Genomic DNA, 27,589 nt, shown 5'->3' on the forward strand with positions numbered 1-27,589 from the left:
ATATATTTCATGCATTTTCAATATGCGTGTCCTAAATGTACCAAAACGTAATATTTCGTTAGTAATATACATATACTTTATTTGGACAACTTTAAAATCGATTTTCTCAATGTTTTGCATCCTCTGATTCCTTTTTTTTTTTAAATAGCCAAATATCCTCCAAGTCATGCATTAATGGAAAGCGTCTGGCTGCTGAATAAATCTCGCCTATTTCTCTGACGTGACCACGCTGTTCTCGATTAAACGCTTGTTTATGTGCAATAGCGCGAGCTTGTGCGCGAGTAATAGAAAAGCCAAGGCGTATGGTTATAACGACGTGCAATAAAGAGGAGTCCTCGCGGCGCTGACAAAAACGTAACGTCGCGTCCCTCGGACTTCTCGAGTGATTGCGACGCCCTTGTGAACGCGCGCTGATCTCGCGCCGCTCCGCAGCCTCGCTCGCGCAGACCGCCGATGACGAGCACACGGAGGCGGCGATGGGACACGGAGATCCTGGTAATTGCTCGCCTTTATCGCCTTCGCCGCATCGCCGTCTCGCGCTAAAATAACCTCTGGGTCTTGCGGGGAGCTCTCGGGGTTTCGTTCCGAGGTGATTATCGCGCGTGAAGGTAACCGGCTCCGGCTGAGGGTTGCCGTGTCGCATTGCTGTAGTCACCAGCGGCCACAGGCGAGAGCGGTGTGCATCAGCCCACATATACGAACACATGTGCGTTTGCTGCCGACCACAAGTGATGCCGAATCCCCGCGGGCGCGCGTGTCCGCGCCTGACGCGTTGAAGATGCTGTCTCGTGCGAAGGTTGCGGCGGATCTCCTGCAATGCAGTGCTGAGAGGATAATAACCGAACGCGTCTCCGGTCCTCTCTGCGGTAACAGACGCCACACTAACTTTTGGGCCACGATTGCGGAGAACGGGCTTTATAACGCTGCGATGTTCCGACACTTCGCGGGCTCGAACGCGCGTGTTATTGCGAGCGCGCGACGCGTTCTGGTTCGTCGCGTCGCGTCGCTTAGATGGGGTGAGGCGGCAAACTCGAGACTCAGAAAACACTTTTTTTGGGGGGTGCTGTTGTGGTCGCGCATCTGAAATCGCGCGAATAACGCACGGTGGGATGCGTTAGTGTTTGCGTTTGGACGCGTTCGTGCGTGATTGTGAATATGTGTATCTGCATATGCACCCAGGCAGACGAGTCGTTCTGCCCGCTCAGCAGATCCTCGCCGGGAAATAGTGATGCGGGATCCGTGTCTGAAAGTGTGGCGTGTGAAATGCTGAAATGCTTTAAGTTTCTGTGCACGCAGTAGTGCCATGTAGATAAATGCTAACACCTTTGAGGCTAAGTATAGTAGATAAATGGAGCATCATACATATTGTATAAATGGAAGTGTTCAAAGCCTGGTCCATAATAATTCGTATAGGCCTAGCATGCTACTTTTGGTAGTATGTTATGTTATGTAAAATAAATAAATAAATATATATATATATATATATATATATATAAACACTGAATTAAAAACAATATATATATATATATATATATATATATATATATATATATATATATATATATATATATATATATGTTGTTTAATTCAGTTAGTATCGAATTGATATATTAAGTAATATTGAAGAATTAGCTTTTCATGCTTACCATTTATTACAATATGTAATGTATTTTTACTAATTTTGCAAAAGTGCAGCATTTAGCTTAAGTATGCACTTGGATGTGCATCACATCTTCAGTTTTAACCCCGTGAGACCTGACAAATATCTACTTTTTAGACAAAATCTTCAGCAAAGGTTTTGTTAAAGAGGCTGAAACTGAACTGAAGTTATTTACTGATATTTAAGTGGCCGAAAAAAAGATCAAATTCTGGTAGCTTGTGATTTTTTTTAAAAAAGCGGCATAGCATCTCCTAATAATATGTCTTTACAAGATGCTATTTAAATGTTTGGTTTATGATCACTGCTGTATAACGCATGCCGTAGACTTGCATGCCTTACAGTCACGTTTCAACATGATTACTCGAAACCCGAGTTGATTCAGTCCAGCATGATCCTCTTAAATGATTAATTTTTACCTTTTCGAGATAAAAAAGCCACGCATCCCTGACAAATCCACTGGGCCGCTGGTAATTAATGTGTGTGACTCATCTTTTGGCAGGACATTGTGCGGGCCACGTCGTGATGGTCTGAGGATAAAACGAAGCTCAGGGCGGGCTAAAGTATGATCAGTAACCCTCTGGCTTTGAGCACCCTCCACTGAGACCATGAGGCAAGCAGTAACCGCCACTCTGTCTGTGTGGGGTGAGAGGCGTTTCGGGTACTCCACCCTCAAGGACTCGAGCGAGTCGCTGCTGGACGAGCGCAAGCTGAGGCCCGGTCTGAAAGAGGACTCTGTCATTGAAGAGAAAGAGCGGGCCGAGAATGAGCAGGAGCAGCTGGAGGCTGTGCTGGGGCTTCCGTCCTTTCCTGTGGAGGACGGCCACCAGACGGGCGGCACCGAGCCCTCGGACCCCGCTCTGGACTGCAAGCAGGGGGGTGGGATGGAAGCGTCGCTGGTGTGCGGCGGCAGGAAGGGTTCGCTCGGCGCTCTGCCCATGCAGCGCTGCAGTTCTCTGGGCACCACGGCCCCGCAGTGGGTCCCTGATTCTCAGGCACCAGCGTGCATGAAATGTGGATCCAAGTTCTCTTTCACCAAAAGACGTCATCACTGCAGAGCGTGTGGGAAGGTGAGAGATGCGTGTGGAAATTTAACAAAGTTTAAAGGGATCCTGTCATCCTTTACTTACCGCTTTCTTTCTTTCTTTCTTTCTTTCTTTCCTTCTTCTGTTGAACACATAAAAATATATTTTGAGAAACGCTGGTAACTAAGTAATTGTTAATTCTCATTGGCTACCGGCAAATGAAAAAACTAAAAATAAAAAAAAAAAGAATATATATTTTTAAATATATATATATATATATATATATATATATATATATATATATATATATATATATATATATATATATATATATATATATATATTAATGCTGTCAAAAAATATTTAATATAAATATATACATGTAAATATTTGTAAAATATATGCTGTATATGTGTGCTTTTATTTATATATAATAAATACACACATACTCATTCAAAATAAAAGTTTTTGTTTAAATAATATATGTGATATTATGTCAAAACTTTCATTTTGAAAGTTTTTGCAATTGTCTGACAATAATATATATATATATATGTAAAGAGAAAAGGTGTTATATTTATATATATATATATATATATATATATATATATATATACCTAAAACTTAAAATAATTCATTGGTCTGACTAGGGTAAACTTAAAATAAATTGGGTCTAAATAGTAATCTAAATTATTTATTATTTTGAGTTTAAATAACTTGTTAATGAATGTAGGGGGGCGTAAATGTTAAATTCTAGTGGTATATAAACTTTTTTTTTTTTTTTTTTTTTTTTTACCAAAATTAGTGTTGTGTGAAACATGCACATGAATGTGATATCTGTTTCATGCTGAAATCCAGAGGGCGCCTTTTTGCAGAAACCGAAGTAACAGAACCCATGCGTCCAGATGTTGATAAATTAAAAAAAGATAGAAAGGCTTTAACTGATCAAACATGACGACAGTAATCACTTGACCCTGTATTGAAACCGTTTTAGATATTTCATTATAATTTCAATTTCATGTTTTTAATACTAATAGCACTAATCTATCAGTTAAAACCGTTGTATTCTTCTTTCTTAAATTTAAAATGTATTAACTCACGAAATGCTCATGTAACTGATTGCCTCAGCATTTTGAGTTTTGCCCATTTATTGAGGTTTGCAGTGTTCGGAAGCGGTGAGTAAAAGATAACAGAAATGACATTGTTGTGTGACCTGCGCCTTTAAGATGGCGTTCTCCTGAACACGTGTTTTCCAGGTGTTTTGTGTGGTGTGCTGCGACCTCAGATTCAAGCTGACTCATCTCGGTGGGAAAGAGGGACGTGTCTGTGTCACGTGTCATTCCACGTTGATGAACCGTGAGTGTCGTGGTGGATTCCCCCGCTTGTGAGCTTTTACGCGTTAGTTGTACGGTGACAGTGATGTTATTTCATCAGGGACGCTTCGCAAGGACCAGAAGAAGGTCTGGTTTGCTGATAATCTCCTTCCTCAGTCGGAGAGTAGAAGTGCCAACAGCTCTCCCGTTCACAGGAGTGTGTCCCACACAGACAGGGCCGAGCTCGCTCAGGCGGTATGACCAAACTGCTTCCATTTTATTTTACCCCTTCATTTTTGGAAAGTAACTTAAAAAACACTTCACCCTAAAGAGAGAATGTTTTATTTACTTTTTAATTTTTTTATTATAATTAATTATTTATTATTATTTTTAATTTATTAATTATTTATTAATTTTATTTATTAATTTATTAATTATTTATTAATTTTATTTATTTATTTTTATTAATTTTAATTATTTATTATAATTAAAAAATAATAATTTAACTTTAATCTTTGTGAAGAAATTTAGCAAAAACATTGGTACACTCTTGTCTTGAGCCTATAGAGAGAATACTTTATTTTATTTTATTCAGTATTTAAATCACTATTTTACACCTCCATTTTACTTCATTTAAAATTTAGTCTTTTGTGAAGTCATTAAAAAATACACTTATACCGTAGAGAGGATATTTCATTTCAGTATATTTTATTATTCTTTTTTTTTAAATAATTATTTTATTTTTATTTTAAATTTCCTTTTAATCTTGGAAAATTAAATTATCTAAGAAAAGTAAACACTTACAATGATCCTATAGAGAGGATTTTTATTTAAAAAATGAAAAAACAACTTTAAAAAACACCCTTACAATCTCAAATTGATTTTTATTTGATTTTTATTTACGTATTTTATACTTATTTTCATCTAGTTTCTTTACACTTTTACAATGGCCATATATATTCATTTTAATTACTGTTTTATTAGCACAATGATCGTCAATGATTTTGCTCTGTAGGAAGTGTCTGACCTTAGAGCTGGAGATGAAGTCTGTGGCAACTCTACAAAACCCGCTCCACCAAAGGACCTTCCCCCTATTCTGACATCAACGGGGGTCAAAGGAGGTATAATAAGCACACTAGCTCCGACGAACAAAACATTTTCGATATAATGAATGCATACAGTGAACACAAGCAGATATGAATCTAAAATGTAGTTCTTTTATGGTGAGTAAACAATGACAGAAGTGTTACGTTTGGGTAAACCATTGCTAGAGATGAGATGTTATTGATCATTCTAAAGTGATTTAGAGATTTCAGAGGCTGGTGCTTGTGTTTATTTTTGCAGACTACACTCTGGAGGAGAAGAGAACGGAGTCGTCGCTCTTAGAGGAGCTGGAGAGAGGTCTTGCAGAGCCTCTGGTGTTTGTGCTCAACGCGAACCTGCTGGCCGTAGTGAAGATCGTCAGCTGTATGTCGCAAACATATGAGACATGAACACGCAAACGTCATCTCCAGAGCTGCTCTGAAAGCCACTTCAGCGGCTCTATACAGCTTTCAAGAAAAAAACTTAATTTTTGAAAAGTAACTTAAAAAACACTTCACCCTAAAGAGAGAATGTTTTATTTACTTTTTTTATTTTTTATTTTATTATGTTTTATTTTTTAATTTTAATTTAATTTTAATCTTTTTAAATTTAGCAAAAACATTGGTACACTCTGTTGAGATAGAAATTTAGCCTATTTTATTTTATTTTATTCAGTATTTAAATCACTATTTTACACCCTCCGTTTTTATTTTACTTCATTTAAAATTTAGCCTTTGTAAAGTCATTAAAAAAATACACTTATACCGTAGAGAGGATATTTCATTTCAGTATATTTTATTATTCTTTTTTTTTTTTTAATAATTATTTCAAACGCACACTGAAACTGAAAGATCTACACAAACTGCCAAAATAAGTTTGGTTTAAGGAATTATATGACAGAAATATATTATTGTGCGCTAAAGATTTCTGTCTCAAAATAATAATGATAATAATATTATATTATATAAGGTATACAAGCTAATTTAAACGCAAGTTTTAATATATAGAGTGCATCTTATTTGACCAAAAATAAAAATGCAATTAATAATAAAAATGTATTGTTTTTGACAATAAATTTGTATTAAATTACGAAAAAAAATTATGTACAACTGAATTTAGGGAAAAGTAAATCAGATTTCACGGAGCCCTAAATTAAAGCTTTTATTTTGTGAAGAAAAAAGTAATGTTTGCATTCACTCTCATGGTCTAACCAACACGTGGAAAGCGTTCTCTTATATAATATCACATGGAAAAGCTATGATGATAGTTTAGCTCAGCCCTAGTAACAACGTGGTGATTTTGTGCTCCTGTAGATGTGAACCGGCGCTGTTGGTGTGTTATGTCGAAGGGCATGCATGCTGTGGGACAGCCAGAGGTGGTCATTTTACTGCAGTGTTTGCCTGAAGAGAAGAGGTTCCCGACGGATATCTTCAATCATTTCATTCAGATCTACTGGGACGCCCAGACAGGTGAACCTCGCACTGCATGCAGCTCGACCATAAAACGAACACCAAACGATGTCTTGATTAGTTCTTGATCTTGCTTTTTCTTCAAGCAGCAGGAAAGCTTTTGAATCACCTGAGTCACTCGTTGGTGTCCCGAGGGTTTCTGGGTAATAACGAGCACGCTGGCTTTCTTTACGTGCGTCCGACGTTCCAGTCTCTGGAGGGTCTGCCTTTACCTGCGCCTCCCTTCCTGTTCGGGCTCCTCATGCTCCGTGCAGAGGCTCCGTGGGCCAAAGCCTTTCCTCTGAGACTCATGCTGCGTTTAGGAGCGGAGTACAGATGTAAGAAAACCGAATAAACCTCAGATTTATGTACACTGCTTTTCAAAATATTTGCCTGCATTTATTTGATGAAAAATGCATTAAAAATGGTAATGGAAATATTTGCACCATTTTAAATCTATATATATATATGTGTGTGTGTATATACGTGTATATATATATATATATATATATATATATATATATATATATATATATATATATATATATATATATATATATATATATATATATATATTTATATATATATATATATATATATATATATATTTTTTGTATATATATTTATTTATATATATATATATATATATTTATATATATATATATATATATATATATATATTTTTTATTTTTTGTATATATATTTATTTATATATATATATATATATATATATATATATATATATATATATATATATATATATATATATATATAAAACAGGTTTAAATTTGTACAAATATTTCCATTATATATATATATATAAATATATATATATATATATATATATATATATATATATATATATATATATATATATACAAATATTAATGTAATTTATTCATATAATAGTATAGTCATGATCAAACCTTACAGCCATTTTTTTGAAAGAAAGGACATTAATTTATCATAAGTGATATATAAAGGCATTTAGAATATTATGTAATTTTTCAATGTTGTTCATTATCAAACTTCTTCAAATTTTCTTTGAAAGAAAGGACATTTAATTTATCACAAGTGAGATAAAGGCATTTAGAATGTTATACACAATTTCAATTTCAAATAAATGTTGTTCTTTTGAACCTTCTGTTCATAAGAGAGCCTGAATAAAACATTCAGCATTGTGTCACAGGAATAAATTACATTTTAAATATATATTAAAATCAAAATCGGTTATTTTAAATTGTAATAAAGTGTGACTGTTTCACCCACATTTTTTGATCAAATGAATGCAGCCTTGGTGAGCATCAAAACATTTAAAACTGATCTCAGACTTTTAAAACGGTAGCATGCTATGATTTTGGGCCGATACTTATTTGGCATACTATTTAGTGTAAATAATATGGCAGCTGAAATGCAGACGTTATTATATTTTGGTCATTTGTCATTCTTACAAAAAATTTTGAACATAAAAATTGAGAAGAGCTGTGATGTTATTTTTTTTTCTCTGTATGCATCACTGTATGGTTATTGAGTTTTTTGTGTTTTCTGCTGTCTTGTAGTCTATCCCTGTCCGTTGTTCAGTGTGCGCTTCAGAGAGCCTCTCTTCGGACCCGTCAACAACAGTATAATGAGACTCTTAGTGGTGAGACTCTGGATGTCTTTCACTTACTCTATCTTTTCATACTCCTCACTTGACGTCTTTTAATTGTGTCCTTTCCTTTTTGATTCCCAAAGGATTTCCGTTTTTACCGTTACACATTGCCAACAGTGCCAGGGCTCGTGGTTGATCTAGAGGCTAGGAGCACCTGTATAAGAATCCCTAAAACACGTCATCCCGAGGTACTATAACCACGCTAGATGCTGGACAAATTTTGCACAGACGTTTCTCCCAATTAACAGTTGATGCTAGTTTTCAAGTCATAGAAAAGTGCGTCGTTTATGATAGTCCCACATTCTGATTTTCCAAACGGAGGATATCGAACATGTTAGCTTTAGAGCTTGGTCTTGTTCAGTTCACACACAGTTCAGTAATTTATTGGACTCACAACCTTGCTCTCCTGAAAGTTTCAGATAGCAACGACCGCGTTTAAAGAAACTGACGAGTTTAAAAGCACGTCAGGTGTTTTGAAGAAATCACAGGATACGTGTTGCGTTGCCAGATCCTGCTGGAAAAAATAAACAGCAAATGAGAACAAGTCAATAATAAACTCAATGTCAAAATGTACTCTTGGAAATAAGCCACATTCCTATCCCAAACAACAACAAGCCTAAAGATGCTTGATACGTTTTGCTTATAATAAGTGGATATGGCAACCCTTAAAGAGCGAGCTTTGTGAAGTATCCTCCCAAACATGACGCACAATGGCTCTGTTCTCTGTGATTTAGTTAACGTCAATAAACAACGATTCTTTGTAATATTAGTTTGGTTGAAAGTAGCGAATACCAAACTTTGATACAGTTACCACGCTTTCATTGGCGTTTTTAAAGTGAGTTCACACACAAACCGATAACTCTGTGGTTAACAAGGCCTCTGACAAAACTTTCTTTCAATTCTTTAAAATTATTTTAATTGCAAATTGTTTTTGAAGACGACCGATCCCAATGATCCTTCTTATTGGCGCAGGGCCATTAATCGGTCGACCCAAATCTAAATGCTTTTAAATAATCGGTTATGAAAATGGCCAATACCGATAACCAAGAAATATTTAATATCGGTGCCGATAATCGGTCGACCTCTAACTGAAATGCAGTTGTCGCTTCTGAAACTTTACACAGACTTAGTGGTATCCTAACGTAAATCATCGCAAAACGTAATCGTGAATTGTTCCGAATACAAAATGCATTAGGAGTATGATTTCCTAAAGCATTTTTGTTTGTTTGTCTAGTATCAGGATGTTTTTCATCAAAACGGACTTAGGTAACAGATAAGCAGATCTGAGGTGAAGAGTAATTCGTTCATCTCTTTGTGTGACGAGGGTCTTGTCTTTGTCTCCGCTGTGTTTTAGCTGTTGAAGGCGCTGAATAAGTCTAACGAGAGAGTGCTGGCCCTGGGCGCCTGTTTTAACGAGCAGGCCGATTCTCATCTGATTTGCGTGCAGACGGCAGATGGACAGTACCAGACGCAGGCCATCAGCATTCACAGCCAGCCACGCAGAGGTGAGAGCAAACAGCTCGCAGACACAAATATCTGTTGTTTCCTTGTATTCGGGCACATTTTGCACCTTGAACTGTATGGATGTCATTGCGTCATATAATAAACGATCAAACTCGTGTATTTATCCAGTCCTTGTGCTGCACTGGTCAGAAACGCGCAGTCTTTTAAATATTGGGTTCGATATCTGTCAGCAAATTTTCTTCCACGTTAGCACAGGTTTTTTGGGTTTTTTTGGAACTTATCAACAGTTAGTCATTGATCTGAGTTCTTGTGGTACCTGTAGAAATCAGATTATTTACATTTTCGTCTTCATTCTTTTATTAAAATCATTTTAGCGGCAGTCCGTAAGATGACCCCAGTAGTTCAAAGTAGCTGACCAAAACAATAAAGCCAGAAAATGACAATAAATTGTGCTGCCAATGGTTATTAAATTGGTTAGCTTGTCATATCAAACCGTGCAAATTATTATTATTGCTATACTTTATCCTCAAATGGTTTACTCTTTCCCTGCCATTGATGAGATGTCTTGTCAATTAGGTTACGCTTCCCTAGCCAAAGATTCGTTTTTACAGCAATCCCTGTTCTAGGTGTATTACGGTGAGGAAAGCATTGAGCATTGAGCAGGGTGATAAAACACGAACACGTAAAGATAGAATAATGTATCTTTATTTTGATATATAATATGTTCATATATGCATAGCAGATAATATTGTGAAGGCGTCAAATGTAGGTGAAATTAATCAAAAATGCTGTCAGTGGCTGGCAACTTAAAAAAAAAACGCTGGCGGGGAAAGAGTTAATGTTCAGATGTTGTTGCTAAACACCGGCATATACACACCTGCAATAATCCAAAAACAAACTAACAAACAATATGCTTAGCATTTACTGTATGGTCTTTAATTTAACAAACAAACATATTAAACTACATTTAAAGGGTTAAAAAAATGGCTTTTTGCAATCTTTGTCTTCCAAGAAAATCTGTGCACCTTTTTTAAATTGCATGGGGGTAATTTACAATTTATTTCACATTATTACTATTTATAATGTATAACAAACAAAATAGTTAATATTAAACTGCAGCAACAAAGGGCTGATCAATCTGTGTCTTTCCTTCAATGCTCACTTGAGGGCACTGTCTGACAGGATGGTTCCTCTCACTGAATCTGAATCTGTGTTTCTGTTCACCTTTCAGTCACTGGCTCGTGTTTTTTTGTGTTCAGTGGAGCGCTCAAACCTTCATCGGGGTACCTGGCCAAGTCCAGCATTGTGGAAGGTTATAATTTGTTCATTTCTGTGTTTCATTAAAACAGCGCATCTCCTGTTTGAAAGGAAATGACGTTTTATGAACTATTCGAATGCATTTAAGGTTGTAGAAATGAATGCAATATGGCCTTGACTTACAGTAGATGCGGTATATGTGCATGTGCTAAGAGTCCGTGCGTCTGCTCAATGTTACAGATGGTTTGATGGTGCAGGTAACTATGGAGGCCATGGCTGACTTACGTCGATCTCTACGGGATATGAAGGACTTCACAGTGACCTGTGGAAAGCTCCCTCCAGCAGAGAGGCAGGAATATGTGCACATTCAGTGGCAGGATGAAGAGCCGCGCTTCAATAAAGGGTTAGAAACAAATACGTCTGTATAGAGTTTATTCTAAATCTGTGCCGGTCTCCTCTCATTCTGCCCTGTGTCTCTCAGCATCATCAGCCCCATCGATGGCAAGTCTATGGAGTCTCTCTCAAACATCAAGACCCATCAGCGCTTAGAATACAGAGCCAATGGGAAGCTCATACGCTGGACAGAGGCAAGCAGGTTTACCTGTGACTTGTGAAGTGTTTTTGTGTTTTTAGTACGTTGCTCATTGTTAGACTTAAATCCTGAATCTTAAAGGGATAGTTCCAAAACTGAAAATGATGTCCTCCTTCATTAATTAATTAATTAAAAAAAAAATATATAAAAATAAATATATATATATATATATATATATAAAATATATATGTATATACAGTATTTAAATTTTTTCAATATGATGATTGATTAAAACATGGTAATACAATTATTATATTAAATAAAATTATTATAATTTATTATATTTAATTAAGATTAATCACGATTAATAGCATGTTTTGTTTACATGTGTATTGTGCACATATATATTTCTGAAAAATGTGTATATATTATATATATAGATTATTGTAAATACTTTAATAATATTTTCTAAATATATTCTGTATGTCTACATTTATATATACATAATATACACAGAACACTCGCATATAATATGTTATGTTACGCTATTAATCTTTTGACAGAACTAATTATATTACAATTTTTTATCTGATCCTCAGCACTGCCTTATTTTAGAGTAAAATCAGAGTTGAATAGAGGTAAAAGAAGGAAAATAGAGTACATAGAGCACCGTTTTAATGCCTTTATTTTGATTTATGCTTATTTATGCTTAATTCTGGTGTGAATTACTTCACAGGTGTTTTACTTGCTGAAAGATCAACATCCAAATGGTCTTAATAACCACACCAGCCATAACCGTCTGACGGAGCGTCTCGCGCGGGCGTTCTGCCTGGCACTGTGTCAGTCTCTCTGTCTGCTGAAGGAGGATGGCATGACCAAACTGGCACTGAGAGTCACCCTGGACGGCCAGAAGGTGACATAGTGATCATTAAGTCCACAGCTGTTGCGCCGCCGATGTTTTCAGCCCCTTGTAAACATTTATTGGACACGGACGTAATTAACCAAACAAAATAATGATTTTTAATAAGCATTTGTTTCAACTAAATAAATAAATCGGTACAATTTAAAAGTACACATATATACGCTCATTTTACCTAATTACTCATTTGTGCATCTATAGATAAATGATCAATTTGATAAATATTATTTATCATATACAGAGATAAATACGTACGTGTTTTATACATTTGTTAGGTTATTGCAATCTAACACAATATTTTATATCATGTTAAGTGTTTGGTTTTTTTTTTTTTTGTCTTTATAAAAACCAAAGCTATTTAACCCTCATCACACGTACTGTATCTCATCTTTTGACTTTTCCAAGGCTACCGTATTTTTGTAGTTTTATCACTCCTTCACGTACCCAGAACTGCATTCTCAATCTCCGATGGGATCAGACGTAACATGTAGACTTCCAGTTGTTGTAATTGCTGTAGTTCAGTGTTGTGCAAGAGCCGGTCAGGAGTGTAGCATGTGAGCGCGATCTGCGTGACACAAACCTTCTGCTTTAATATTAGCGCCGTATTTTGATGAAATCTCTGGGGCTTTGAGCAAAGGTCAAGACACCAAAGGACAAACGTTTTCTTATCATCGTTTCTTTAATCTTTCAGATGGAGTTCTTGGCAGGCAGTAACGGGCAGCGCCTTCCAGCTCCGTACCAGGAATGTCTTAACCAATCATTAACGTCCGTGGTGCAGAGTAACGCTCAGTACCAGGGCCTCGCCGCCTGCCAGCTGGAGCTCATCTTCTATATTCTGGAGGATACGTCGTAGAGACGGACCACCCACTGTCACACGTGCCAACGCTTCCGGAAACCTCACGAGCAAAACCTTTGACTTCAGTATCATTTGAGAGTGGAATGTAGTAGACGTCCTCATGGGGCAGCTTATTTTAGTAGTTTAGTCGATACCCTACTGCTCACTGTGAAAGGGTTTGGGGTTACACCATCAAATGGCTTTAAAAACTACTAATATCAGTCATCACTAGAGGCCGAGCGGTGTATCGTTTTATCTGATAAGTCGACAACAGCAACAACTCGTGGAACTATCGAACATTTACAGAAGCCCATTTCTGCTTCCAAAATAGAATTCACATTATTACGAATAACTCGCTAAGACCTCGCTACTGCAGTGATTTCCTGTAATTGATTTCCTGTAAAACGTCTATATCACAATTTGGACACAAAAAGGCATTCATTTTTTTTTTCTGTTGCCCTTGTTAGCTCCGACAGACAAGACAGAGCAAGTTACTTTTGGAATAAAGTGTCAGCTTTCCGATTTGGTCATTTAATTAGAAATTCAGCCAATAAATGCTGTTCTGTGGTGTTTTTTTTTTTAAAACCTCTTCCTCTTTACTAGATATAGCGCAAAATAAACATGAATGAACGTCAGAAGGTATTTGTTTCAAATGTAATATTAAGTACATCGTTTCACTATCAGTCTATCAAGTCCACTACTACATTTAATGACATTTTTCTACAGTTGAAACAAGATACCTTCTGGTGTTCAGTTCATGCTATAACTAGTAAATGCGACAAAGACCGTTGGTTCACGTGCCGCTTGAACTGAGGCGCTACAGTGATCTGTCACGACACGTTACAGAGCCACAAAATGGTATTTATTGTTTGGATTTCTCTGGAAAGCTGAGACTGGTTCATAGTAAAGTGTCTTTTTTGTCGGTGTGTGTCCAGATGTATTTTTCACTGCGTGAGAACATGGTGTGGTGTGAGATATTTCAGCTATTTTTCGAGTCCTTTAATTCTTGTAAGACCATTATAATGACTTTGAATCTCATAATTGTGTATTTCGTGTAACCGCAGCCTCACATCTCGATATGCTATTTATTTTTTTTTACTCATTTATGATTTTATTCCCACCTTAATTATGACCGTATCCCAGTTGAAACATTCTAGTAATTTAAATGCAACTTTGTTAGACTCTAAACTTTACACCATTCCTTCTCGTAATTGCAATCACCCCTCCATTGCAAATTCATGTCAAAATTGCCACATTTATGTAATTGCAACCTTGCGTCTAACAGTCTAATCAATGCAACTGACTTCATGCCAAAACATAATCCATTATATAATACCTTACAGTACAATAACGTATGCTTGCAAATTTATTTCTCAAAAAAAAAAAAAAAAAAAATATTGAGGCAGAAATAGGCTTCCAGATTTTCTAGAGATCTACGAAACGCTTGGCTACATTAAAAAAAAACCAGCCAGACACAAAACACGATATGGATTTGAATTCTTGCGTTAACCAGCATACTTACGGACTCAAAATCAGTACTGCATTTCAGAGAGTTAAGTTAAAGACACGCATGCACAAGAACTCAAATGTTAACCATTTTAATGCCTATTATCGGTCGACCTCTAGTCATGGCCAAAGGCTCATCTGTGACAAATTGACGTAGCTGTCTGTAGTTTGTACTGTAGTCTGGACTCCTCCTGTAGACCTCGGCTCGATCATAAACAGGATCTGAAATTTAAGACCCGAAACACGCTGACAAAAGAGGACCAAATTGCGACATGAAACCTGAATCCAGAGCGAATGAGAAGTACGAGCATGACGTGATATTGGAGAGGGACTCCGTTTCTTCTAGTCTTCCACATGTAGAACTCATTGTAGCCTTGGCGATCCCTGTTGTCCTTCCTGATAGAGGCGTGAGGATGATTTCCTCCTGAGTCACTGTACAAATCCCATGTAACGCCCTGTTCTCCCAGCTTTGCCGAGAGGAGCGCCCTGACCTCTGCCCTACATTAACGCACACCTGCCTGGAAAAAAAAAAGGAGCTAGGAATTCAGCCGAGCAAAGAAAGACGATGCTTGGATAAACAGGAACAAGAATTATACGCACAAACTCTCGTGCACTGTGAGCTCGAAGTCATTTGTTCCTACACGACCTCATTGAACCGTCTTCTGACCTCTCTCCCTCTCACACACACACACACACACACACACACACACACACGGCGTAGGATGCTTGCTCATCTGGTCTTCCTCTGTTGCTTTTCAGGAACTCAATGGATTTTTTGTTTACACTCCACATGCTGCACATACTTGAGATGACAAATGCAGATTATGAAGGAGAAATGCGGCATGCACACACTGCATTTCTGTATACAGCGCATCCGGTGAAAGGTGACCGACTGAACCCAAAAACGCAAGAAACGACAAAAGCCGAGACGCAGAGGTACCGTTGCATTCTTGTAAATGATTAAAAAGTATTTTAATAATATGTCAGGCATTGCCTATGAAGATACCGCGTGCAGATTTGAGCTGGAATTGTGGGTCAAATGACTTGCGCAGGTTTTAACCAAGAAGGAACTACAATGTGCCATCAAACCGCATAACATGTGAAATAAACAGATAACTGTGTATTTTAAAATTGAATTTATTTTTTGTATTCAATTCAAGACTAACAATTTTTTTTTTACCGCATCAATCCCGTTAGTTTATAAGGTAAAACTATTTACAGGTGTAATTCAAGTTTACTGATGTTGGCTGTACAGTGTCTGCAATTGGGGGGGGGGGGAGTATGAAACACACACACACACACACACACACACACGGGTGTGGGTGTGTGTGTGTGTGCTCATCTGTGAATTCATTCTGTTGAAATGAACACCATGAGCAACATCAGCGGAGGATGGATCCGGTCAATACTCTTCCTCTTCTCTTCATACATCGTGCTCAATAATTATTCTTTAGATTAATTTACGACAAAAAAAAAAAACCCATTTACAAACAGGGTCAGATGGATTCAGATCCCCATTTACTTATTTAAATGTACATATTAAAAAAAACAAAACAAAAACGCATTTGAACATTTGAAAAAAACGAAAAGTCCCAAAACACTCTTTGGACTCCATAGTGCTTAGTACAGGTTCTCCTGGTCATCCGTTTTGGGTCTTCTCTTTCTGAGCCCCTCAGGCTTTCTTCATCTTGCCGTTGTGACTACTTCCGTTCTCGTGGTGTTTCTTACCGTTGCTCAGGCCGTTTTCGTGCACTCCGTGGCCGTTTGAAACCGCGGAGGAGCCGTTGGCGACTGTGGTGGATCCTTTGGCCGTTTTGTTCTGGGCGAGCTGTTGGGTGTTCTTCGGGAGCCTCTTGCCCTTCACGTACGCCTGGTACCAGAAGTTAGAGAACAGCACGAAGAAGAAGGTCCCGTACATCCAGATGAGGTGGATGAACAGAGGAACCTGGTAGTCGCAGCTCTTCATGAAGTACCACTGGGTTGCGTGAAGAGACACTAGCACAAACTGAGTCTGTAATGAAGAGTAAGAACGTCTAGAATACACAGCTCTTTAATTAACTAAATTGTATGAATTACTAAAATACATAAAACGCACACAAATACAGTGGTGGCCAAAATTATTAGAGCACTTTTTTTTTTTTTACCTGCTAAGTCAATTATTTATTTTGCAGTAGTGCGTCTAAAAAAAATATACTTTAATTTTATTGTAAAATAAAATTAAAATGACAACTTATGAAATTAAATTTAAAATATTTTTTTTAAGATTTAAATTAGCTCACTTAACTGGATTGTGTCTATGAAAAATTACTTGCATTTCAATTTGCTTCTTAAATTTAAAAGTCTTAAAATATAGGCAGGTTGAAAAACCTAAATCTGTCTGATATTTTTTTTCTCTTTTAAATGAACACGTCAGACTCCTTTGTTTTTATATTAAAATGTAATGCGTTACTTTACTAGTTACTTGAAAAAAAGTCATTATTAAAAAGTCATTACTTGCGTTTCCCCCAACACTCTGTGTGCGCGCTGTCAAACTATTTATCATATTTTAAATAAATGATTTTTTACTATACATGCATTTATTTTGTATATATAAATACACATGCATGTATACATTTAAGAAAAAAAAAGATATGTATAAAAATTATTAATTTCAAAATATATACTATGCGTGTATTTATATATACACGCATAATAATGAATTAATCATTTGACAGTATATAGACACAAACACACAGCTCAACGGACCAAATGGACATACCAGCTGAATTGCAGTCATGTATTTCTTCCACCAGAGGAACTTCTGGAAGCGAGGTCCTGCAGCAGAAAGGCCGTAGTAGAAGTACATGATCACATGGACGCACGAGTTGATCATTGCATGGAAGGAGCCCATTCCACCTGCAAGAAACATTACATCTTAAAGTCACAAACTGTATGATGAAAATATCATATCAAGATAGCTATAAAGTGTATGACATTAACACAGAGTAAAAATGTCTAGAGCTTATCATCATTAAATCTAATTACTGCAGAAATAAACATCTGTCAGTCGGTGCGTGTCTCTGTGTGAATAAATGGCATCGTTTCATCTACTACAAACTCAAAATGCATGCAAAGCAGTTTATGACAAAACACAAATTCAGTTTAAATTGAGGAAATTAGGACTGAAGTATATTTATACTGTATACTAAAATGTACTTATCAAAGTACTAATAACCGTATTATCGTTAAGGAACATCAAACCAATATACATTTTTCATTCACGTTAAATGCATACAGTTGTGCAGAATCTTGCTTGTAAAAAAAAATAAAAATGCAATATTTTGTTGGAAATTGTTATACTTTCATTCGATTGAATTTTAAAAGGTTTTTTTAAATAGTTCGAATTGTTATGATCCAGGATCATAATTCATCATGCTGTAGGCGCTCCAATAAGCATCACCACCTAGAGCTTTATTTACAAGAACCATTAGCACATGCAAAACCTTTCGGCCTCGTGGAACGGCAAACCCATCTCCGACTGGAAGAGAAATCCGTCAGGGTCCATTAACAGGCGGTCATGTAAATCCCTGCCGTCTGACTCGGGTGGACTCACCTGGTGCGTAGCTCACGCCCCACCACCACGTCCAGGGCATGAAGGAATGGTGGAAGATGTGCAGGAAGGTGATCTGACTGTGTTTCTTACGCAGCACAAAAAACACCTGAAGAAAAAGACGACAGCAGCGTTCAGCGCTTCCCGAACCAACCTACTTTCAAATCCGCAACCGTTTTATTCAAATCTTACCGTATCCATAAGCTCAATGAACTTCGAAAACAGAAACAACCAGGCAACTCGTGTCATCTGTGGGGGAAAAGAGACATCTTTAATACACTGATTATTTGTGCACAGGTAAGTATATCACAGGAAACGGAAAGCAAGTCTTACTCTGAGTCCTTGAGGGCTGTTTGAATAATCGCACGGGTCGCATCTCCACGTGTATCCCGTCGCCCAACCCGACATCAAGAACTACAACGCGAAACAATTAACATACAAATTTAAACTCAGGAACTGGTTTTCGAGGAGCAACTCAAAACCAGAATGGCATCTCCATAATGAATAAAAACACACGCCTCGCTCTGAGTCAAACACATTAGCCCGAGCGCACCGCCTCGCAGAAGCCATCTCCTGATTCTCACCTCGTATACGATATATGCAGACAGGCCAACCAAGGACAGGTTGTAGACGATCATAGCTTCTTTCAGTTGGAAGGGTTTGCGGTTGGCCATAAACCTGGGGCCAGCGTACAGTGCGAAGAAAAGATAAGCAAGCAGGACAGCGGTCATGTTGACTGGACTCTCCATTAGCAGGTAACCCTTCACCCGCGGGTCTAGAAAGAGAGTGACCGGTAATGTTACTTCAAATCTTAAATAACACTATCCCACACAGATCTGACGGGTATGAGTTAGAGATAAGTCATACAGACCAATTAACAGGCCATCTTTGAGACTATTTTGAGTATTTAGAAGCAGCAGTTTTAGCTTCCTATACTAACATTTCTAGCAACAGCAGCAAGTTGCATTGCGTTCTGAAATGTGTCAAACAGCTAATAAGACTTTCTTAACTTTGCTTCTACTGCAGTCAGTTTTCACCTTCGCAAGAGCTAACACCATGGCGGAAATATGGTTTAAAACAACCTTGTTGAACCTAGTTTCCAGCTAGCATACATGTATGCGCGTGTACATGCACACACCTCATTTGACTACTAGTTTAATATAATGATAATATACTTTATTTCAGGATCGACTAGAAATTCATTCAAATGTAACATGCACTTTTACCTCTTCCTGATAAGAGGCTGTCATAGACCTCCAGTACTCTGTCTTTCACCGTCTCCAGCATTTTTACTGACGTCAGCTTCACGTTCAGCTACACAAAAAGCACCTGTGAGGGCAGAAACAGAGATGTCGTGAGCGCAGAGCGTAACGTCACGTGGAGCAAAACGCGCATAAATGCAGTCGGTGTATCTCAACGCTGGGGTTTCCACCAGCAGCTGGCTAACGGAGTCAAACACAGTTGAAAAAAAAAATACGCTTGTAAGAGATGTATCAGGTGACATCAACAGCTGATCCAGTGAAAATGAAAGACCTTGAACTTCACGCTGGAAACATGTGATGTTAATCTCAAGTCCGTTTAAAATTCTTTAGCCAGATGCTCTCTTAACAATGAACCCGCTTACTCTACTACCACTAAAGAGAGTTTTTCTGTTTTTACCAAATTCAGTTTCTTTATCGTTTTCCGTCTCCCTCTTTCCCTCCTCCATGTGTTCTTCCCATCTTGGCTGATATGGTGTGATGTTGGAGGTGTGGCTGCAGAAGGGAGTGGAACGGCCCCAGTGAGGTAATGCCTGCCTCCCATTAACCTTCATGAAACGCTCGGTCGCCTACACCGAATATATCAGCGCCTCGGCTTTGCCGCTGGGTTTATACAGCGGACTGCACGGATGGAGGAAGCGGAATCGGCTCTTATCACAGATCTGTGTCCCGACTGAACTCTGTGTAAACACAGGAGGGGTTCAGGTGTGTCGCGCACTTCGGTTTGAAGTCTTTCTTTTCAGCAAAACAAAGAACTTCCTAAAGTAAGCTGTGAGGAAAGGACTGTACAATGAACAGCAAAAAAAAAAAAACGCTACAGCGAACTGCCTGCATCCACAGCTTAGTCACTAACCGAATGTTAAAGATTAACAAATGCAATGAAAAGAGATGTAAAAAAAAAAATCACCTTCGCTCACTAAATAAATCCCAAAAGACTGGGTTAAAAAAAAAAATTTAAATAAATATATATATATATATATATATATATATATATATATATATATATATATATATATATATTAAACACACACACACATATACAAAAATGTATCGATAATATATATATATATATATATATATATATATATATATATATATATATATATATATATATATATATATATATATATATATATATATATATATATATATATAGAGGTAGAGAGAGATAGATAGAGAGAGAGTTCAGTTTTAATACACTATAACAGCGAATTAATAAGTAATAGCAAAATAAAAATCTGATATACAATTACCAAACGAACCAAGGCTACTTTTGGGTCAAATTTAGTTCATAGATCCATTCAGTAGTTGTGTGTATGACAATATAATTTTATAACCATACATTTAGATAAGATTAGCTGTAAATTACTCATTTACGACCCAGAGATATAATGATGGACCCATATCAGCTGGGAAATATGAGCCACTGACGCCATCGTCCTTCTGATAACATGTACACACAGAACGACTGTCTCTCGTTGGCCCAAAAAAAAGAGTTTACTCTAAAGCTAAGACTTCATCTAGCAACCAGAGGGAACAATAAATAAAAGGTCAATAAATGCTTTACCTACCAAGGCCTCACATGAACAAACAGCTCTGCCTCCCTGCCGCCCAACATCTGCTCTAAAGCAACAACGTCGGCTTCTCTTAAATAGCACCTAACATGTCTTCAGCGCTTCGGAGTGAAAACTGACATACCCAGACAGGTTCTCTCACATATTCTCCGTGTAGATCCCTGGATTGGGGCACACAGATGTCATTTGAGATGGCACTGATAGGCCACCGTAGGCCATCAAGTACTTTCACAGGCTAATGGGTTTCTACAGACACTGATTGGAATCATGGACCATGTTTCGTCACACGCAGAGACGCCGTTAAAAAACGTGCCGCGACCTTCAGGTTAAACCGCTTTCTCGCTGCTATCGCTTCTAGGAGTCGGTGCGATTGTAAAAAGATGATAACATTCCTTTGCTTTGCGAGTAAGATGTAAAAATTCTAACTACTGCATCATACGGATGTGCGAGTGGAAGGCCGGAGATAAGATTAGTGCAAGACCGAGTTCAGCAAAAGGAAACGCAGACTGAACGTAAACAAGCCTGCGAACCGAACCAATCGTATCGCAATATTTCTATCTTTCAGCCTCTGCAACGAACTTCCACACACACACACAAAAAAATTGTAAGAAGTTAAAAACCAACAGTTTCAGAGAGCTTCTTATCTGAGAATGTGCGTCAGGCACTGTAGATCTAGAACATTCAGTTCATGAAAAGACGAAGATCGGTTATCGATCAGAGGCAGCCGGAGGAACAGAATACGGTCCAAACTGGTTTCTGTGCACAAAGTGGTAACGTCACCCTTGTGCAATACACATGAAGTGACTAGAGCTGGGTACGGAGACAAATTTCATAATATTTCAATGATTTCACAATTTCAATTTGCATTCTTGTGTGGGTCAAGTCTGAGGGTCCAGGTGAAAAAACCTCTCCAATATTTCGTATTTGAACTGCAATGCCTAGTTCAATCTTACATACAGCACCTTTAAAAAATATATCAAGTATATGTTATATCGTGCATTTATTTAACAAAATGATCCATTCTAGAGTTAATTTTGAGCAAATTTTCAAGTCACTAAATTGGTTTTATGAGGTAAATGTAATGGGAAACGCTTCACAAGCCATTTAGTTGAGATCTTTCAGCGGTCTAAATACTATTTAGAGATTACACTATACATTTAACATGAAATTAAACATTATACAGTTGTTCTGTTTCTTTAGAAATACTTTATGATGCAGGCATTGTACACTTTCTATCAATCGATCGCGGCGTGCCAGAAGGCGGGATCTACAGAAATATAGTCTTTGGAAGCAATGCGTATGCACATGAAGCACGAGGACTGCAGAAAGTGTGTATCCAATAGCAAAAAAAAAATTTTACTTAGACATTAGGCAATTTAGAATCCATTAGGAATCAAATAGATAATGAGGATGTATGATAAACCCGTTCAAATGTTTACACACCCCTCAGCGTTGGGGTTGGGGACTTAAACGCAAGCAGTGTCTGATCACGGTTGCCAGTGTGGGGGTAATCTAATTGTGCAAACTATGAGAGGCATCTGTAAGACGTCTCAGGATCTTGAATGGCTGTGTGGATGTATTGTGAGATTTTGGCATGGCTGATGGAACACATGCCTCAGCAACTAAATAATCCAACAGTGGAAACTCATACAAGCCACATCTAGACACACAAAAGAGCTTTGCTTTGGCTGGGTCTAATTGGTGTTTATGTCCCGGTGGGTTGTATTTGTATTTGCCTCTGGATTGACTCTCCTGATGAAACATCGTACAAACACGTTTTTTGGGAGGAGTGCATGCTTCATAATGACAACGCTATGAGTGGCCGCAATGTTAGTAAACCTCAGGGCTAGAAACCTCTAATTTACACAAGAAACACCGAGTTTGAGAGATCTATGTTGAACACAAACATGCAATTCTGCGAAAGGTGCCAACGTGTATTCATGAAAAACCAAGTTTTGATACCAATTTTCAGCAAAAACCTCTGCAGCAACACCCAGCGAGTAGCATGACAACGTCATTTTTTGGAAATGTTTTACAAAAAAAACAAGTTTGTCTGACAACATTCTTTTTAATGACTCAAAATATAATGTATAGGTTAAGCAGGTTATATAGCCAATAGGGCAGTGATGTATAGACAGTAGTCAACATCCGAAGTGGATCAAAATCTTACAGTTTTCCTAATACCAAAACAATAGTTGTTCTGGTCTTGGGGCGCACGCACACACACACACACACACACACACACACGCACGCACGCACGCACACATTCAACACCTAGACCAACCGCCAACTTCACTGTGATTCTGTACTGAACCCGAATAAACAAAATCAGATTACAGTCAACTAGTCACTAAGCACTGCGCTGCTCCCTAAAGATAAAACAGGAAAAAGAGACTGTGACCATTTATGGTAACGGCGACCTCATCAAAGCTCTTCAAATACAAAAATAAATCACCGTATGTTAGCGTTTAGGATCAGAGAGGTCTAGTCCCTCGTCCTCATTTACTCCATCACACTTCCCCCCGCTCTCTCCATCTCTCAACATAAGGAAAACATAAACCCATATCCGGCCCTTTAAGTCTGCTCTGTGAGAATTAGCGGGCAGGCGTAAAATGACACGGTTGCTAGCAGAGACGGGGGAACCACCCTGCTCTCAGACCGCCTGTCATGTGACCAGAACACATCAGGTCAAAAGCCACAGGCAGAAAAAGACAGCAGAAAAATCCCTTATAACTCATAATCCGTCTTCCCTTCTCTACCCACGGCACAAGTCACTCCATTACGATTGCAAAACACTTCTGAACAACACTTCCATTTACGGGCAGAAGGGAAAGTTTTAAGAAGTCAAAAAGAAGAGCAAACGGTAAGGGTGGGGTTATACACAGTCTGCAGCAGCAGGCATCCTGTGAGTGAATCATGGGGCGAAAAAAAGGAACACGTTTCGAGTTAATAATGAACAAAAGGAAGAGAAGAATAGTGCCGTGTAAGCTGTTTGCGAAGTCTCCGCTTTGTTGTAATTGAAAAGCAGCAGGAAAAGTACTAAAGGAAAAAAAAAAAGTCTTACCTTAAAAACTCCTGCCTCCTCTGAGAGTCCTGATCAGTGCTGGCGGCCCGACTCTTATCTTCTTTTCAGCGTCTGCCCTTCAATGCTGATAGAGAAAGAAACCAGGACAGCGGTAGTGGAGAGAGGGAGAGGCAGAGAGAGAGAGAGAGAGAGAGAGAGGGCAGGAAAAGAGCAGGAGAAGTGGAAGGAAAGAGACAGAGGATAAGTGTGTGTGTGTGTGTGTGTTAGAGAAATGACGGTGTGACTGGTACGGCTGGCCTCCTGGTCCCTCCCACCCTGACTCACTCTGTGGATGAATAACTGGCTCTGAGACAGCAAACTGGAAAAGAGAGACTGAAAATGGGAGGGAGAGGGAGAGAGGTGGAGAGAGAGAGAGAGACAGACACAGAGAGAGAGAGAGAGAGAGAGAGAGAGACAGAGAGAGAGAGAGACAGAGAGAGAGAATTGAATTTCAAAAACTAAATCTAAAATATTACATAGTCATTTTCACACAAAAAAAAGATGAAAAAAAAAAAAATTAACCTCTAAAAGGGGCGCAAAAACCAAATTGTCTTCAAGGACCATTTAAAATTGCACCATGTAAAATTCTCCATTGCAAATCCCCTACTTTCTTAGCTAAAGGTAACTTATATAGAGCTCTCCATTCTGGTTTTGTACCATCCTCCATCCGGAGGACGATTTTTATTAAAAGATTTAACGCAACTGTTGTACAGTGCTTTTCCAGAGGCTGGCTCAGATCCAATTAACTTTTTAATTTTCGTAAAATTTTCAGAAGACAGCATTACGATCACCCAAATCAGGTGATAACAGCAATTTAGGAAAAGGATCTTCACAATTTGGAATAATTAAACCCTCTGAATACTCCACAAGCAGTTTTACTTGTGCTGTGAGGGCAGACCTCCATTTTTCCAGAAGTTTAGTCGCAATACGTGTTGAAGATCAAAATGACCAACAACAAAATCGACATTCTTAAAGTGTGCTCCAGCCAACCGGAATAAATGTCCACGTGTTGTTACTCCAGAAGTGAGAAGAACACTTTCAAGGGACCTTCACTGGATATATCCAAGCGTGACCCATGAATTAAAGGTTCTTGCAGCAGCCAATGTAAGGAACTTGTGCTACTGAGTCTTTGCACCTTAAATAAATTCCAAACTTTAAAAAGATTTCGATAAGAAAACGGGTAGCATGGACAAGTCCATCTTTTTAGGATTCATCCAGAACAAAGTCTTGTCCAGGCCCAGGTCTTCAAAACTCTGAAGAATAGCTAAAGCTGTAAATCTCCAGTTTGAGTCCGGTGGTCCAGTCAAAAGTGTACAAACTGAAGCCGAAAATCTGCTATTCTACTTTGTAAATGTATAAGTCCATGTCCTCCTCCTCCTTTGGGCAAATACAGAACAGCTTTTGGGACCCAGTGCGGTTTCTTGCACTTTTTGTCACTTTAAGAAAGGCCTTTATATCATCCACAGTATAAACTCGGCTGGAAAAACCACTCTGAGGTAAACCACATGGAAAAACTACAATCGGAGAACTCTCTTTGAAGCTCTGTTTCTCCTCTACACGAGTTAAAACAAGGTTGTCTCTGCTTTGCGAGTCATTCGGCTGACTTACTGACCGCTGCAGGTACTTCCTCTTTCTCGGTAACAGTACTCTCCTCTTCGGTAGGCGTATCTGTCGATGCTACTTCTGTTACTTTTTCAACCTCATTTATCATTGCCGATCCTTGAGCTAAACTTGTACCAGGCACGTCACACTCGAACTTCAAACTCCCGCTACCTGAGGCAGCCATGCTCCCAGTACAAAACCGGGAACAGTCGCCCAGATGTGGAGACATGGTTAGCGGCCCAAGAACTGGAGCAGATTAAGAAAAAGGTATTACGTAGAAGGTCTGTGATTGAAATAATCATTTTATTTTTCTGGGGGGAGTCTCTTCTCCTTACAAAGACTGTATTGATTCCATAAAAAAAAAAAAAAACTCTTCATTCATACCATTTCAAATATGTTTTTTGTATTACATGACCCTCCAGAAATCACAAACATTTCTTATGTTGAAAAGAGGTCTGCTGAACATCGTTTCTGTTTTTAGTTTGAAGACTCTTTAGAACCAATTTTGTTCAATATGTTGCATATCGACTGAATAAAATGTATTATTACTAATAAAAAAAAGAAATACATCTCACCGTCCCTAAACTTTTCAGTACGTTTCTCAATACCAACTAATGATAAATAAAAAATAAAAATCACTAAAAGCACAAATATACATTACTGTACTACTTTAAACACAGGACATGTAAAAAAAACAAACAAAAAAAAACCTACAGCATTTTACTTTTTTTAGGGCAGAATATTTATCTTTATCATTACTAATAAATATCACTGGTGTCAGTCACGTTGCTTCTGAGATGACACTTGAAGGTTTTAAACTAATAAAAGTTACAATTATCACAAAATAATATATTTCAATACTTTTTTAAAATATAAAAATAATGGGGGCCGTCATAAATTCTTAATGGATTTATTTAAATAATTTAAACATTGAAGGAAAGAAAAATTTATAATGATTATGTCATATGGTGCATATATTTCGAATCAATATCGTTCCGTGCAAATGCAGTTTATTAATGTCAAGAATACCATTTTAAAATATGAAAACACAATGCAGGCGCATGATGACGCAAACAAATACTTGAATCAGACAGTTTGAACTGACTCGCGCAATAATTAATTAAACATACCAACTGTAACACTGATTTTACTAATGGTTTTTAAGGCAGTTCACGCTGAATTCATTTGAGAATTCATCAATGAGATTTGCGGAAGACCACAACTAGGTCACATGACGTGAATAATCCCAAATACACAATATAGTTGTACTGCAGTAATGAAAAATTGGAAGTGCGAGTGGCCTGGACCACTGGCCCATGCCTATAATATTATTCACAAGCCGAGGCGAGAACTCAGTGAGACTCTGTAATGATGAAGGGGGCTATTGTTGCACACCACCCGCTCGAACCAGAAGGACAACAGAGAAACACACCCTGCAACACAAAGCCAGCATCTATAGCATTGCTAACCCTCACAAATACAAAAACCTCCTCCAGACCAACAAGAGCACGGCCCTCAGTAACCATACCCAGACCATTATTAAAAACACTCTGCGTTTGCTTTGCATAACCTAAATCTAAAAGCTAAGCTGTCATGTTCATGCAAATAACGTGAACTATGTCCAGTCGGAAATGCATAAAAATGTGAATGGTTCGGACAGACCATTATAAAAATGCCCACATACCCTTTTTATGTTATGTAAAAATTCATAAACGCTGCATACTCCATTTAAATATATGCAAAGCTGTGTGGAGATACAACATTCGTAGTATAGGGTGTGTTCAAAACCAAAGGATTATAAACATCTTAGC

The 27,589-nt window shown here is 37.9% G+C and overlaps 2 protein-coding genes across 11 annotated transcripts in view; one reads left to right on the top strand and one right to left on the bottom strand.

Moving 5' to 3' along the window:
- Positions 1-16,244, top strand: zfyve9b (zinc finger, FYVE domain containing 9b). Of its 5 annotated transcripts, XR_006252077.1 has the most exons (17): positions 1-495; positions 2,160-2,727; positions 3,939-4,038; positions 4,117-4,250; positions 5,011-5,116; positions 5,340-5,462; positions 6,392-6,547; positions 6,634-6,864; positions 8,086-8,168; positions 8,261-8,365; positions 9,532-9,682; positions 10,873-10,953; positions 11,139-11,301; positions 11,380-11,485; positions 12,167-12,343; positions 13,041-15,305; positions 15,450-16,244. XR_006252077.1 is itself a non-coding variant. In XM_043251906.1 (16 exons), the coding sequence occupies exons 2-16, from the start codon at positions 2,266-2,268 to the stop codon at positions 13,200-13,202; spliced, it is 2,340 nt and encodes a 779-aa protein (XP_043107841.1). In that variant the 5' UTR covers positions 1-495; positions 2,160-2,265; the 3' UTR covers positions 13,203-16,244. The 5 variants fall into 5 exon arrangements, 4 of the variants coding, with proteins under 4 accessions (XP_043107841.1, XP_043107844.1, XP_043107842.1 ...); XM_043251906.1 differs by having other exon boundaries at positions 13,041-16,244; XM_043251909.1 differs by having other exon boundaries at positions 178-495; positions 6,637-6,864; positions 13,041-16,244.
- Positions 15,812-27,589, bottom strand: part of elovl1b (ELOVL fatty acid elongase 1b) — a 23,246-nt gene continuing 11,468 nt past the window's right edge. For 2 of the 6 annotated variants that reach the window (XM_043251912.1, XM_043251910.1), the window contains 9 exons: positions 24,462-24,509; positions 24,177-24,261; positions 19,506-19,608; positions 18,864-19,054; positions 18,613-18,693; positions 18,472-18,528; positions 18,283-18,388; positions 17,449-17,585; positions 15,812-16,701 (listed from right to left, as the gene is read on the bottom strand). In XM_043251912.1, the coding sequence (XP_043107847.1) occupies positions 16,363-16,701; positions 17,449-17,585; positions 18,283-18,388; positions 18,472-18,528; positions 18,613-18,693; positions 18,864-19,054; positions 19,506-19,566 (972 nt within the window). In that variant the 5' untranslated portion in view covers positions 19,567-19,608; positions 24,177-24,261; positions 24,462-24,509 and the 3' untranslated portion in view covers positions 15,812-16,362. Of the gene's footprint in view, positions 16,702-17,448; positions 17,586-18,282; positions 18,389-18,471; positions 18,529-18,612; positions 18,694-18,863; positions 19,055-19,505; positions 19,609-19,938; positions 20,219-21,105; positions 21,258-24,176; positions 24,262-24,461; positions 24,510-27,589 lie in introns of those variants that run through there. The other 4 variants (XM_043251914.1, XM_043251911.1, XM_043251913.1 and 1 more) reach the window with 4 other exon arrangements.

Source organism: Puntigrus tetrazona, chromosome 11 (assembly GCF_018831695.1).
Source record: "Puntigrus tetrazona isolate hp1 chromosome 11, ASM1883169v1, whole genome shotgun sequence".
In the NCBI taxonomy this organism is placed as follows: Eukaryota; Metazoa; Chordata; class Actinopteri; order Cypriniformes; family Cyprinidae; genus Puntigrus; species Puntigrus tetrazona.

Bases quoted from the DNA above. Each gene is read 5' to 3' on its own strand.
- zfyve9b (XM_043251906.1), top strand. From the start codon at position 2,266: ATGAGGCAAGCAGTAACCGCCACTCTGTCTGTGTGGGGTGAGAGGCGT. The intron at 4,039-4,116 runs GTGAGTGTCGTG...TTATTTCATCAG, and splicing joins TCATTCCACGTTGATGAACC to GGACGCTTCGCAAGGACCAG. The intron at 8,169-8,260 runs GTGAGACTCTGG...TGATTCCCAAAG, and splicing joins GTATAATGAGACTCTTAGTG to GATTTCCGTTTTTACCGTTA.